This window comes from Rhinoderma darwinii, unplaced genomic scaffold (genome assembly GCF_050947455.1).
Source record: "Rhinoderma darwinii isolate aRhiDar2 unplaced genomic scaffold, aRhiDar2.hap1 Scaffold_4041, whole genome shotgun sequence".
Classification (NCBI taxonomy): Eukaryota; Metazoa; Chordata; class Amphibia; order Anura; family Rhinodermatidae; genus Rhinoderma; species Rhinoderma darwinii.
In genome coordinates this window covers 48,845-64,246 of record NW_027463629.1, presented here as the reverse complement: position 1 = coordinate 64,246, position 15,402 = coordinate 48,845, and the positions used below count along the sequence as shown (strand labels likewise).

At 48.2% G+C, this 15,402-nt stretch overlaps 1 protein-coding gene across 1 annotated transcript in view; it reads right to left on the bottom strand.

The window, feature by feature from the left end:
• Positions 1–15,402, bottom strand: part of EPS8 (EGFR pathway substrate 8, signaling adaptor) — a 57,118-nt gene that overhangs the window by 16,917 nt on the left and 24,799 nt on the right. The window contains exons 3-5 of the mRNA XM_075848441.1: positions 13,070–13,141; positions 10,740–10,804; positions 148–215 (exon numbers count right to left, since the gene is read on the bottom strand). Coding sequence (XP_075704556.1) covers positions 148–215; positions 10,740–10,804; positions 13,070–13,131 — 195 coding nt within the window. The 5' untranslated portion in view covers positions 13,132–13,141. The remainder of the gene's footprint in view (positions 1–147; positions 216–10,739; positions 10,805–13,069; positions 13,142–15,402) is intronic.

Below are 15,402 nucleotides of genomic sequence, written 5' to 3'. Positions count from 1 at the left end.
CAACAGGCCAAGGTGGGATGCAAGATTAGGGGAGTTCTACAGCCCAGAGAAATGACATTCACTTCCATTGTTCCCCCATACAACCCTGCACAGAGTCACAGCTACCGCGGGGCACCTACAGGACCAGAAAAGCAGAAAGGACTTTACCTCCACATGATACTGCGAGGTTTCGGACACCACGCTGACGCTGTCCCGGGCATAGCTCTTTCTTTGCTCTGTAAAAAGACAAGAAGTGGAAATTAATTGGCATTTTGGAGAGGCCTGAGCTTCATGCACAACGATGAAGAGTCAATGGTCACGGCCACCTGCGGGCGCATGGAGAATGGGGAGGATGAGCTGAGGAAAGGGGCGTCTTCTATTATTCACCTCGGCTCCCTGTACAATTGCAATTATTTCCGGCACCATCCACGATATTACAGAGCGGTGAACAATCCAAAAGCCGGAGCATTGACGGTGAACCTAAGCAGACGCGCCATCTCTCAGCTCCTGGGCCACGATCACACACAAGGTTTGATGCAGTCAAAGTCAGTAGTGGATCCAAAAGGAAGGAAAGGTATAAAGAAAAGACTGATCATCTCCTCTCTTTTGTGTCCACCCCAGTGTTTGGTTAAAAAAAAAAAAAAAAAAAAACAGAGCCAAAAACTGCATGAAAATGGTGTGATCCGGGCCTTAAAGGGATTGCCAAAATCTGTTGCCATCTGTGACCCACGGCGTTTCTTCCTGAAACCAAACACTCCTGGACTGGGCCCCGGTCCACTGCCATCCTAGTCTGAATTGTTGTGTGTGATTTTTGGTGCGGCCAAGATTTCAGGCCTGGTGGGGTCTCCATTTTCATGAGCCGTGATCAGCCGGCACTTACAGCATCTAAGGCTACAGAACCGACAAGCTGATTCGGTCATTGTCCATTGTGCCACCTGGACCACCAGCAACAACTTAAATGATAACTGGTCCCCCCTGGCACAATTGGCACCACAAACTACCGTGCCATCAGAACCAGATATCCAGAGAGCATGCCGCAGGAGTGAAGCATGGTGGACGGGGGGCATACTGCCTGAGTGGGATCCCCTGACAACCAACCATCCCCGGAGGTGAACAACAATGCTGCGTACAGCTCTACTCATGGTCTACAGAAGCCTCGGTACAGATGTACAGCTCCATTGGAGAGACTTGCCACTGGCTAAGAAGTGAGTCTGGTTGAACACACGGACAGGCTCCGACCAGCCCTCTAACAGCTCCTTGCCCATTCCACCATGCAATCCCTCCGGCCCTTATCCTTCCCGTAGTAGCATGGACTGAACTTATTGTAGTCCCACCAGCACTGCCAACCCCACACCTGCATAGCAGCACAGCTCCAAGTCTTTCTGAGGTTTGCATAGATCTCTGAATTGCCTGAACACACAACCTGGTTACCCCTAACCAAACGAAGGACATATCCGGCTACTACACCGACTCTTAAAAGGGACCCAGTTGTTGTACTGCATCAAATCCAGGGCATAACCCTAATTCTTCAGGCCACTCAACAAGCATTGCACGTAATGGCAATACTTACCCAATTTTTGGACTACCATCATGTGCAGTCCATATTTTTCTACATCTATTGGAGCACATTTTTTTAGGACTTCTTGCTGGAAGTTTAACTAGTTGGAGAGTCCATTTGAATTAATGATCCAGCGTCAGAGATGGGGAGAACTTACTTGGCCTATGGATTGTTGAATAACTTAGATATCAACAATTTGCCTCCCCTTCCCGGCTCGCTCGCACTCCAGCCCAGAAAGATGATGAAACTTGGAGCAGTAAAAGGGAGGTGACTCAACTGGCACTTCAAAAGCAGAAGAAATTCCAGTCAGAAATAGAGAAGTTCCTTAAAAAACACTCACCGGCCTGTGCCGCCAAGCCAACAAAAGTGACACCGTCTGCCCCTGAGAATACCGAATCTTCAGCGGATGAAAGGTGATGGAGGGGGAGGAGGGAGGAGGAGGAGGAGCAGGAGGAGGAGGAGGATGATGTAGGAGGAGGAGGAGGAGGGAGTGAGGATGCAGGAGGAGGGGGGATGCGGAGGAGGATGATGGAGGAGGAGGAGGATGATGGAGGAGGAGGAGGAGGATGGAAGAGGAGGAGGAGGATGATGGAGGAGGATGGATATGGAGGAGGAGGATGATGGAGATGGAGGAGGAGGATGATGGAAGAGGAGGAGGAGGATGATGGAAGAGGAGGAGGAGGAGGATGATGGTGGAGGAGGAGGATGGATATGGAGGAGGAGGATGGATGGAGGAGGAGGAGGATGGAGAAGGATGGAGGAGGATGGTGGAGGATGATGGAAGAGGAGGAGGAGGATAGAGGAGGAGGAGGATGATGGTGGAGGAGGATGATAGTGGAGGAGGAGGATGGATATGGAGGAGGATGGAGAAGGATGGAGGATGGAGTAGCATGATGATGGAGATGGAGGAGGATAACCCTACCCACTCCTACTCCATGATAAAGGTCTCCTCAAAGAGCCTACAAATCAGAATGACAAAAGTCCCACAACCCGTCATGCGGGTAAGATGGCAGGGCTAGAGGGGAACATCTGGAAGAAACGCAGACCGGCCTGAACCCCCACGGAGAAGCAGCGTCCATGACACAAAGCCTCCTAACATCCTCATCTTCCTCCACACAAACTGGAAGGACCAAGAAGAGGAGGGCGCAAGAACCTGAAGCACTCGAGTCATTCCGGAAACTTCCCACAGGAAGACTCTGGAAATGTTCAAAACAATCTCCAACTTTGTCCCCACCCGGAAGCCCTGCCTGAAATCCACATTGAACGAGCTGGTAGGGCGTTACACCCCAAACCTACAGAAGCCAAACCGCCCCAGGACATTACTCGTAAGCTCCTTCCCAACTAAAGAAGAAGTCCTGCGCAAAGCCGTGCCTGCTGGACCTAGAGGCGCCGTGCGGCTTCAGCAAATTCATGTTCGTTTTGGTATAATAAAAAATATATAACATTTTCCAATATACCATCCAAATTAATTCCTCACGGTTTTCAAGATCTCTGCTTGTTGTCATTCAGTAGGAACATTCATTGTTTACTTGCAGTGGACACAATTCTGTCCATGGTCATGTGATGCACGCAGGTGCACCGCTCGTGACAGGGACATGTGATGGACACACAGATGCACCGCTCGTGACAGGGTCATGTGATGGACACACAGATGCACCGCTCGTGACAGGGTCATGTGATGGATGCACACAGGTGCACCGCTCGTGACAGGGTCATGTGATGCACACAGGTGCACCGTTCGTGACAGGGTCATGTGATGCACACAGATGCACCGCTCGTGACAGGGTCATGTGATGGATGCACACAGGTGCACCGTTCGTGACAGGGTCATGTGATGCACACAGGTGCACCGATCGTGACAGGGTCATGTGATGGACATACAAATGCTGTGTTCGTTAGATACAACTCTGACACATTCTATAATGATCCCAGCACCTGTGTGACCAACACGACTATGGACAGAATTTTATCCATTGGAAGAACATAATGAATGTTCCTACGGAGTGACAAGCAGCAGAGATCTTGAGAACCGTGAGGAATTAAACTTTGAGCTGCTTCTTCTCCTTTAATTTCCACCCTCATGAGTCGTAGCAGAGACTGGACTACGTCTTCATTTCCCGGAACATCTAAGTGTGACTTCTAATCCTCGTATAGGGAACATAACCTCTCCCTCTTACCATTCAGTCCCTCCCACCGCGTCCATATATCTGGAGGCTTAAAGAGAACCGGTCACCAGTGAATTACCATATCAGACGACTAAAGTACGCGGCATCAAAACGCAGGACCGGGGTGGGGGGGGCAGATCAAAAACAGCGCTGGAAGTAGGGAGGGAGCGGGGTAAAAGTAATGTATGTACATTAGCTGTTGGGACCTGGTGACAGATTCTCTTTAACAAAAGACTTCTCTGATTTACAGCCATATCTCCCAACCATCCCGGATTCAGCGGGACAGTCTCGGACGCAGATACAGTTGAACCAAATGTTGAAGCAAAGAACGGTCAGCTTCCTGCTTTAGCATTAGTTCAGAGCAGAGGGAGCTCCTCCTCTCGCCGAGTTCTCCCCAGGCACAGCGCTACTTTAAGTGCTGTGCCCGGGGAAACTTTAAAGTCACTGTCCATATATGGACAGTGACTTCTGGGGTTCCCTCTAGGTGCGAAATCCCTGGCCTATGCTCTTCTTCTAAAGGGAGTCCCAGCAGCGCTATTTGGGAGGGGGTAGTGCTACCTACAGGGAGGGTGGTGCGATATTCAAGGTGGGTGTGGCACTATATAGGGACTCTATATACAGGGGACACTGGTGCTATCTACATAGGCACTGGCATTAAGGGCAGCTAAAGAAGCATTATACTGTATGGGAAACTTATTTGGGCATTATACTGTATGGAAAGCTATAGGGGCATTATACTGTATTGGGGCATCTAAAGGGGCATTATGCTGTATGGGAGCAGCTATTGGGCATTATGACGTATGGGGAAATTTATTTGTGCATTATGCTGTATGGGGGCATCTGTGGGGGCATTATACTGCATGGGGCAACTATTGAGGCATTATCCTGCATTGGGTCCCCTGTGCGGGCATTATCCTGCAAGGGGCAACTATTGAGGCATTATCCTGTATGGGGGCATCTGTGGGGGCATTAACCTGTATGGGGCAACACGCGGCAACCCATGGCTACCTTTCTTACGGTGTTTGGATGAAGATCGAAATAAATAAATCCCATCCCCTGTGAGAAGCGATGGAGATCAGGAAGAACAAAATATCAGGATGGAAGAAGGCGACAGGTGGGGTAAGGGGGCAATGATTCATCCTGGGTCATCTGTCACCATGAAACCTGCCCCTCTACTGCCAGTCTCCCGGGATCTGAAGGAATCCTGCTAGATTCTTATTTTCAGAATATACAGGTTTTTTTAAAATGTCTCCATTTCCTGGAGAAGAATATCGCCAGCACCTTCATTTCTCTATTGGAGGAGACGTGTACCCCTGTCCACCCCAAACCCTTCACCCCATATACCCCTGTCCACCCCATATACACCTGTCCACCCCAAACCCTTCACCCCATATACCCCTGTCCACCCCAAACCCTTCACCCCATATACCCCTGTCCACCCCATATACACCTGTCCACCCCAAACCCTTCACCCCATATACCCCTGTCCACCCCTGTCCACCCCATATACACCTGTCCACCCCAAACCCTTCACCCCATATACCCCTGTCCACCCCATACCCGTCACCCCATATACACCTGTCCACCCCAAACCCTTCACCCCATATACCCCTGTCCACCCCAAACCCTTCACCCCATATACACCTGTCCACCCCAAACCCTTCACCCCATATGCCCCTGTCCACCCGAAACCCGTCACCCCATATGCCTCTGTCCACCCCAAACCCTTCACCCCATATACCCGTCCACCCCAAACCCTTCACCCCATATACCCGTCCACCCCATATACACCTGTCCACCCCAAACCCTTCACCCCATATGCACCTGTCCACCCCAAACCCTTCACCCCATATGCCCCTGTCCACCCGAAACCCGTCACCCCATATGCCTCTGTCCACCCCAAACCCTTCACCCCATATACCCGTCCACCCCAAACCCTTCACCCCATATACCCGTCCACCCCATATACACCTGTCCACCCCAAACCCTTCACCCCATATACCCCTGTCCACCCCAAACCCTTCACCCCATATACCCCTGTCCACCCCATATACACCTGTCCACCCCAAACCCTTCACCCCATATACCCCTGTCCACCCCATACCCGTCACCCCATATACACCTGTCCACCCCAAACCCTTCACCCCATATACCCCTGTCCACCCCAAACCCTTCACCCCATATACACCTGTCCACCCCAAACCCTTCACCCCATATGCCCCTGTCCACCCCAAACCCGTCACCCCATATGCCTCTGTCCACCCCAAACCCTTCACCCCATATGCCCCTGTCCACCCCAAACCCTTCACCCCATATGCCCCTGTCCACCCCCAAACCCTTCACCCCATATGCCCCTGTCCACCCCAAACCCTTCACCCCATATACACCTGTCCACCCCAAACCCTTCACCCCATATGCCCCTGTCCACCCCAAACCCGTCACCCCATATGCCTCTGTCCACCCCAAACCCTTCACCCCATATGCCCCTGTCCACCCCAAACCCTTCACCCCATATGCCCCTGTCCACCCCCAAACCCTTCACCCCATATGCCCCTGTCCACCCCAAACCCTTCACCCCATATGCCCCTGTCCACCCCCAAACCCTTCACCCCATATGCCCCTGTCCACCCCAAACCCTTCACCCCATATACCCCTGTCCACCCCCAAACCCTTCACCCCATATGCCCCTGTCCACCCCCAAACCCTTCACCCCATATGCCCCTGTCCACCCCAAACCCTTCACCCCATATACCTCTGTCCACCCCAAACCCTTCACCCCATATACCTCTGTCCACCCCAAACCCTTCACCCCATATGCCCCTGTCCACCCCCAAACCCTTCACCCCATATGCCCCTGTCCACCCCAAACCCTTCACCCCATATGCCCCTGTCCACCCCAAACCCTTCACCCCATATGCCCCTGTCCACCCCAAACCCTTCACCCCATATACTCCTGTCCACCCCCAAACCCTTCACCCCATATACCTCTGTCCACCCCAAACCCTTCACCCCATTATACTGTATGGGGCAGCTGTGTGGGCTGAACCGGGTGTGTTTGGGTGGGATTAGAGGCGTGGCTTGAAAGAATAAAATGATACAGGCACCGGATTGGTTGTCCTCTTTGTGATACGTGGAAGTTGGAAATTACAGCTACTAAAAAAAAAACAGGCGGACAGTCCCTTTCTAACTACTTTAAAGAGGTTGTTTAGTCATAAGAAATGATTAGCCGTCAATATGTGATCGGTGGGGTCTGACTCCTGCCACCCCCACAGATCAACTGAGGGGCTGCAGCGCTGCTCCCCGTCATTCTGTATCTACTCATACAAATGAATGGGAGACGGCTGGAAAACTGTTGGTACAAGTACGTCAGCAAATCACAGTGCGAGCAGGGACTGTATGAAAGGGGGAGCAGGGACCGTAAGAAATTGGGAGCAGGGACCGTAAGAAAGGGAAGCAGTGACAACACGAGCACCGCGGCCCCTTCAAAACAGCTGACCTGCGGACCCCCAACAATCAGATAGTGATGGCCTTTGCGGAGTATACGCCATTAATGTCTGATGACTGGACAAACGCTTTAAGGAGAACGGACTCCTCTGACACGAGGCGGGATCCCCGGAGACGATTAGCATTGGTGTCCCCCAGAAGCTGAGTGAGGACATTGATTGTATCTCAGCTCCTCTCTGTGGCCCAGGCTACTTGTCCCCCTCCCAGAAATATTATATACACGACAACAAAGGAAGCCGAGGACGAGAGAATTTACATGGACAAACCGTGTTCTGATCGAATATCAGACCGGATAGAAATCAAATGTACAATTTACTTATTGTTAAAATGTCGTTGTTTTATCCATGAAAGTTCTGAGTGTCGTTACTTCGTGGATTAGTATCTCTCACTGTCACTCACTTTGACGTCCCCTCTCTCTCGGTCTGATGTCCCCTCCCTCTTACTCTCTCTCTGATAACCCCTCACACTCACTCTCTCTCTGACAACCCCTCTCTCCTTATTTCCTGGTTGGGCTGTATATAGAGGCTTAGGCTCATCAGTGACTCCCACCTATTCCCCATGATAGTCTGTGCTAGTGGGGGGGCTGCCTGCAAGCCATTAAGGGTAGCCTGCCAGGTCATATCATATTTCCCTGTCTTGTGATCTGTAAAATGGCAGCCAGTATTTTGTGCAATTTGTGTGGGACAAGTCCCAAAAGTTTCGGATTTGCCAAAATTTGATTTATGTAGAATTAATTGATCTCTATTTGAAACCTTTGACAAAATGTCCAACTTTAAAATAAACAGCTGTAAATCAGAAGCCGCCGATGTCCTGTTCTCATTCCCTGACAGATGACTTGACTTTAGTGTCACCATTTTCTCTCCGCTCTGATTAAGGGCCTGTTCACATCAGCGTTGGCTTTCCGTTCCGGGGTTCCGTCTGAGGTTTCAGTCGACTGCGCTATTGATTCCGTCGTTAAAACGGAAACCTTCCGGAATGGTGACGAACGAAAACCATTAGCGATTTTTCCGCCACCATTGATATCAATGGTGACTGAAACGGAAGCTGTGGTTTCAGTTTGACTTTCTGTTGCGGGGTTCACCTGACGGAAACCTTCGACGGAACCCCGGAACGGAAAGCCAATGCGGATGTGAACAGGCCCCAAGTCAAATCTTTAGATATCAACTGAACAGCTCCCCCAGATCTCGGTTGCACATAACTACCCCCCCCCCCCCCCATAAAAATCAACTACATCGTCTCTAAATGGCAAATTCCCTCCATCTCCTGGATCGGTAGACTTGACCTCTTGAAAGGAGTTCTCCTGCCGTAAGTTCTCTACCTCTCAGACCCTCACAATTTCACTCCCCCTTTCCTCTAAATCTCTGAGACGCACCTTTTTCAAATACATCTGGAACGGTAATAAAGGGATTATCACTTACAATACGCCGACTCTCCCAAGGAAGGCTGGAGGGATTGGTCTGCCAGACGTGGGGTTATACATTTGGCACGGTTGATTGACTGGTTTGACTGCCTCCCCTGGACGGTCGGTGCTGTTGGAGGAGATGACGGAGTTCCACTGAACTCCTTATTATGGCTAGAAAAGCACCTTTCGCGACCCCTCCTTTCTAATAACACCCCCGCTAAGGTCGCCATACAATCTTGGCATCAAATTCAAACTGTACTAAAATGAAATATATCTCTATGTCCAGTAATGTCGGTCTCAGACCTGGTATTCTCCCAATTAACAGACCATCCGAGACTACCTGAGAAACCGAAGATACTCCTTTAGGACTATCCTCATAGCTGGAGATATCCGCACCTTCCTGGGACTGAAAACCTTGACCGGACTTCATCTGGTACCACCAGCTCCAAATGGACGCTAAGTTTAATTGAAGCTCTTTCCTGTAACCTTCTCATCCCCCTCAACAGGTCTTGAGGTCTTGACTTTAATGTGACTTGACTCCCTTGTATACCGGAAATATTGTTAACCTCTCGGAATAATTTGTGTCCTATTTGGATTCCTGTTCTTTGTCATTTTAAATCGAGTATGTTTTGATCTCTCACTCAAAAGTACATTTTGAACAGAACAAAAAAAAAAAAAAAAAGCTGAAGAATTCAGGAAGATGAAGATATTCTCAACAAATGTGTGGACAGGAGGTGGGGTGAATGGGGGCAGGGTACACACAAGAAAAGCGAGACAGGGGCATATAAGCACATAAGGAAGTGTTCCATCATACATCAGACTATATAGACATGACCTGCCTCCATCTGGATTGGAACTTCCACACCCCTCTTCCCGAGAACAGAGAGGGGATTCCTCATTTCCTTGGAGGGTCAACAACAAGATTGTCAGTATTTGAAAGCAGAAACTCCTGTGTCCCAGGCAGTAGCTCTTCTCATGGAGGTGATGCCGGACAGCTCCAATGCTGAATCTATTCTTCAGGTTCTCTTGATTCGTGCCTCTTGAGATTCCTCGATTACCTGATCAGTCTCACCCTTTCTACTTATTTCCTATATAAGCTTGGTCCTTGTACATTCTCCTTGCTAAACTATTGAGCTTTTCACCTCCAGTCTAGTTCATTGCTGCCCTATGCTACAAACTATTGCTACTCATATGTACCAAACTTGGATTGTTTCCGGACCACGTCTCTGCCTCATGCTACAATGTTGCCACTTATCTGTGCACCAAACCTGGACGGTTACTTTACGACTCCTGCTATAATTACCCCCCATCCAGATCATTTCAAGCTACTGGACTAAAAATCTCCTTGCAGACCTAGACACAGATTTCTTCATAACCCAGGAAAACGGGACATAGAGTAGGTCCATCTAATTCATCTAGGCTTCATAAAATCCAATGTGGGTCAACTAGTAGATAAGGGTACAAGGGTATGAGGAAGCCCCTAACTGCTACTGGTGCTCCCCACCGTCAAGGCTGCTACTGCTACGAGGGTGGAAATTCTTCTATGGCAAATCACACCCACAGCAACCAAGACACACGGCAACACACGGCAACACACGGCAACCCATGGCTACCTTTCTTACGGTGTTTGGATGAAGATCGAAAGAAATAAATCCCATCCCCTGTGAGAAGCGATGGAGATCAGGAAGAACAAAATATCAGGATGGAAGAAGGCAACAGGTGGGGTAAGGGGGCAATGATTCATCCTGGGTCATCTGTCACCATGAAACCAGCCCCTCTACTGCCAGTCTCCCGGGATCTGAAGGAATCCTGCTAGATTCTTATTTTCAGAATATACAGGTTTTTTTAAAATGTCTCCATTTCCTGGAGAAGAATATCGCCAGCACCTTCATTTCTCTATTGGAGGAGACGTGTACCCCTGTCCACCCCAAACCCTTCACCCCATATACCCCTGTCCACCCCAAACCCTTCACCAGTTAAACACTTGTCCACCCCAAACTATCAACCAAACATATACCTGTTCACCCCAATTCTTTACCGCACATACATCTATTCACCTAAACCCTTCACTATGTAGCCGTCTGTCCACCTCCACGTCTGACCACCCCCAACCCTTAGTGCTGTCCTTTACCGTAAAGATTCTTGGCGCTTGTTCTTCCAGTTCTCTCGGATTTTACAGAATACAAATCATAATTGCTACAGGAAAGAAAAAAGAAAAAGCAGAGAGTTACGAGATGCAAAGTAATCTTAACCTCACAATACCGCAAAAAACCCTACTCAACAAGGGGGAGAAGATGCCACCCCACCACTGTAATGTGGACGCTTCTGCCACCAGGTAAGACTTGAGCCATGCGAGTACCATAGACTGTACAATGAACTGCAGCCTCAGAGCCAGGCAGCTGCTGCCAAAGCTACAAAGGCAAGAGGAGGTTTACACAGAGCATTATGAAAACACCGGTCACTAAACAGACCACATTTAAGAGGATTCCCAGCTAAACAAGCAGGACTAGAGAGGGTTCAGAAGAGGCAAGTGGATAAACGAGCACAGCTCCATGAAATGATCAAAGAAACATCAGAAATATTGGGATTATTTATAGAAGTGGGAATGAAACCACCTCCAGTGTCCCCAATTCTGTCTAATGAACTCCTTACTACCAGGACTGTTAAGTAGAGAATAGAAATGAAGCGCAGTCACAACTCCTGTTACTACCTGGAGACCATTAACAAGCTGCTTCTGATGGATCTTATGTGTGTCTCTGGTGGAGTGCAGTAGGGTGCAGCACTATTGACAAGCTGCTGCTGATGGATCTTGTGTGTCTGGTTGATTGCAGTAGGGTGCAGCACTATTGACAAGCTGCTGCTTATGGATCTTATGTGTGTCTCTGGTGGAGTGCAGTAGGGTGCAGCACTATTCACAAGCTACTGCTGATGGATCTTATGTGTCTATGGTTGAGTGCAGTAGGGTGCAGCACTATTGACAAGCTGCTGCTGATGGATCTTATGTGTCTCTGGTGGAGGGCAGTAGGGTGCAGCACTATTTACAAGCTGCTGCTGATGGATCTTGTGTGTCTCTGGTGGAGTGCAGTAGGGTGCAGTACTATTGACAAGCTGCTGCTGATGGATCTTGTGTGTCTCTGGTGGAGTGCAGTAGGGTGCAGCACTATTGACAAGCTGCTGCTGATGGATCTTATGTGTATCTCTGGTTGAGTGCAGTAGGGTGCAGCACTATTGACAAGCTGCTGCTGATGGATCTTATGTGTTCTCTGGTTGAGTGCAGTAGGGTGCAGCGGTTCTGGATGGACTTTAGGGGAAATTACTAGCACCTGCGTACTCATGAGACTTTTCGCTAATCCCATAGACTTCAGTGCACATGAGCATGGACACCACTAAGGATTACAATGAGAAGCAGCTGCTTTAAATTGGTAAAAGAGGGTCACGGGACCCAGATTCTCCTGATATGGGAAGGCATCAGGTATTTATGGCAGATCTCCTTTAACACATTGATATCTCAATGCTCGTGGTTTTCTCATATGGAAACCTACTTGCTGATGGTTTTCAGTCAGCAACAAAGTGTTTTTACCGGTAGAAATAAACAAACAAAGATCAATAACACAGAAGCTGGGGAGAGAATCAGAAGTAGAACTTCATGTCACCATTTTACTAGGTCATATTTTATGCTGTTTGATATTGTTCCAGGGGATGGATGAGATTAGACGGCTCCTGGACATACTGAATGTCAATATCAGACACATGGACAGACCCTTCCTCCTATTCTCATCCAACTCCCCTTAATGGAGAAAGATATATAGAAATGTTTTTAGCACTTGAGCCAGAAAGTGTGAAAATGGCGTCCACGTGATAACCAGAAGGGACGCCGTGGAAATTCAGCCACAAATCATGTTATTCCTCAACTCATGGGAAAACCAAATGTGGAGTGTGACTGCACCAGATGACATGAGACTGCAGATTCTGAGGTGGGGGGGGGGGGTCTAATACTTATGGACAGTCCACTGCAGAGTTATGGATACACATCAGTGTTAGGGGTCATCAAGCCTCCCACAAAGATATGGAAACAGCTGAAAAACGGGCACTGTTTGATGGAGCCCCCTGCACCCGCTCCAGAAGATGCAACGTCTTAGTGTCTCCCTACATTAGGCTTCATCTCAATAGCGAGAATCAGTAGAAACGGCATTTGACCACCAACCAATCCCTAGCAGCACCGACTCGGAGACTGGACGATCTACGGATGGCTCTTAAAGGGGATGTACACAGACTTACAGAGGAAGCCCTTATAGTTGGCACTGGAGGACCCTGCACCTCTACACACATTGGGCATCAGTAGAAGCATTGCCCACAGCAAACAAAGAAGGATTATGGCTACTGGAACATCTCCAGTTCTTGGCTGCACTTGTTTTAACTGGAGATGACTTCTCAATATCATTGAACGATCTCTGTACATACCCGAGTTCTGGGGAGGCGCTTCCCAAACCCCCGTTATAGTAATTGGATAAATGTCCATTCATGATGGGTCACCTGGAAACAAGAAAAAATTACGGACATGAACACTAACCAGGGCAAAGAGAGAAGGTAGAGAAGGAAAGGGAAGAGTGAGAGAGAAGGTAGAGAAGGAAAGGGAAGAGCAAGAGAGAAGGGCGTAAGAAAGGGAAGAGCAAGAGAGAAGGGCGTAAGAAAGGGAAGAGCAAGAGAAAAGGGCGTAAGAAAGGGAAGAGCGAGAGAGAAGGTAGAGAAGGAAAGGGAAGAGCGAGAGAGAAGGGCGTAAGAAAGGGAAGAGCAAGAGAGAAGGGCGTAAGAAAGGGAAGAGCAAGAGAGAAGGGCGTAAGAAAGGGAAGAGCAAGAGAGAAGGGCGTAAGAAAGGGAAGAGCAAGAGAGAAGGGCGTAAGAAAGGGAAGAGCGAGAGAGAAGGGCGTAAGAAAGGGAAGAGCAAGAGAGAAGGGCGTAAGAAAGGGAAGAGCAAGAGAGAAGGGCGTAAGAAAGGGAAGAGCGAGAGAGAAGGGCGTAAGAAAGGGAAGAGCAAGAGAAAAGGGCGTAAGAAAGGGAAGAGCAAGAAAGAAGGGCGTAAGAAAGGGAAGAGCAAGAAAGAAGGGCGTAAGAAAGGGAAGAGCAAGAGAGAAGGGCGTAAGAAAGGGAAGAAGGACGGAAGGAAGGGAAGAAAGAGAAGAAGGACGGAAGGAAGGGAAGAAAGAGAAGGACGGAAGGAAGGGAAGAAAGAGAAGGACGGAAGGAAGGGAAGAAAGAGAAGGGCGTAAGAAAGGGAAGAAAGAGAAGGACGGAAGGAAGGGAAGAAAGAGAAGGAAGAAGAGAAAGAAATAATAATCATATATGAGATGAAAAAGATGCAATAAATTCCTGAAAACGTCTCCTGACAATGAAGGGATCGTTTATTGGATTCTTTTGATAGTAACCGTTCTGTTACACAAGTGATGACATCACACGTAGCTGCAGAGCGCACTATAGGTATTAACGTCTTATTTTATACGAGCTCGATCAGTAAGCAGCGGAAGAAGCCGAAAGGGAGAAACCCAGGGTCAGGCAGGGGACAGGCGTGTCGCGTGGATTTACCGTAAAAGTGCATGACAAGGTTTTTACTTTTGGGAGAACCATTCAAATCTAATTCTATACGGAATTGGTGCAGTACTTCTTTATGTGATACATTCTTAAAGAAGCAGATTCGGAGGGGGTCCCAAGTTCTCATCTTTATTAGTGGTAGAACAAAGCCCAGCTGCATTAAATCCACAGAGGCTTCCAACACCTTCATTGACTATCACATGGTGCGATTAGGAGGAAAGAATAGTGCGTGGATATAGATCATTACAGCGGTAAAGCAATCTAGACTTTTCTTCTATTACTGTATCTATGTGGTAATCTTGGTCCTGTTGCTGTATCTATGTGGTAATCTTGGTCCGTTTCTGCATCTATGTAGTAATCTTGGTCCTGTTCCTGTATCTATGTAGTAATCTTGGTCCTGTTCCTGTATCTATGTAGTAATCTTGGTCCTGTTCCTGTATCTATGTAGTAATCTTGGTTCTGTTCCTGTATCTATGTAGTAATCTTGGTCCTGTTCCTGTATCTATGTAGTAATCTTGGTCCTGTTCCTGTATCTATGTAGTAATCTTGGTCCTGTTCCTGTATCTATGTAGTAATCTTGGTCCTGTTCCTGTATCTATGTAGTAATCTTGGTCCTGTTCCTGTATCTATGTAGTAATCTTGGTCCGTTTCTGCATCTATGTAGTAATCTTGGTCCTGTTCCTGTATCTATGTAGTAATCTTGGTCCTGTTCCTGTATCTATGTAGTAATCTTGGTCCTGTTCCTGTATCTATGTAGTAATCTTGGTCCTGTTCCTGTATCTATGTAGTAATCTTGGTCCTGTTGCTGTATCTATGTAGTAATCTTGGTCCTGTTCCTGCATCTATGTAGTAATCTTGGTCCTGTTTCTGTATCTATGTAGTAATCTAGGTTCTGTTCCTGTATCTATGTAGTAATCTTGGTCCTGTTCCTGTATCTAGGTAGTAATCTTGGTCCTGTTTCTGTATCTAGGTAGTAATCTTGGTCCTGTTTCTGTATCTAGGTAGTAATCTTGGTCCTGTATCTAGGTAGTAATCTTGGTCCTGTTTCTGTATCTAGGTAGTAATCTTGGTCCTGTTCCTGTATCTAGGTAGTAATCTTGGTCCTGTATCTAGGTAGTAATCTTGGTCCTGTTCCTGTATCTATGTAGTAATCTTGGTCCTGTTCCTGTATCTATGTAGTATTTTTGGTCCTGTTCCTGTATCTATGT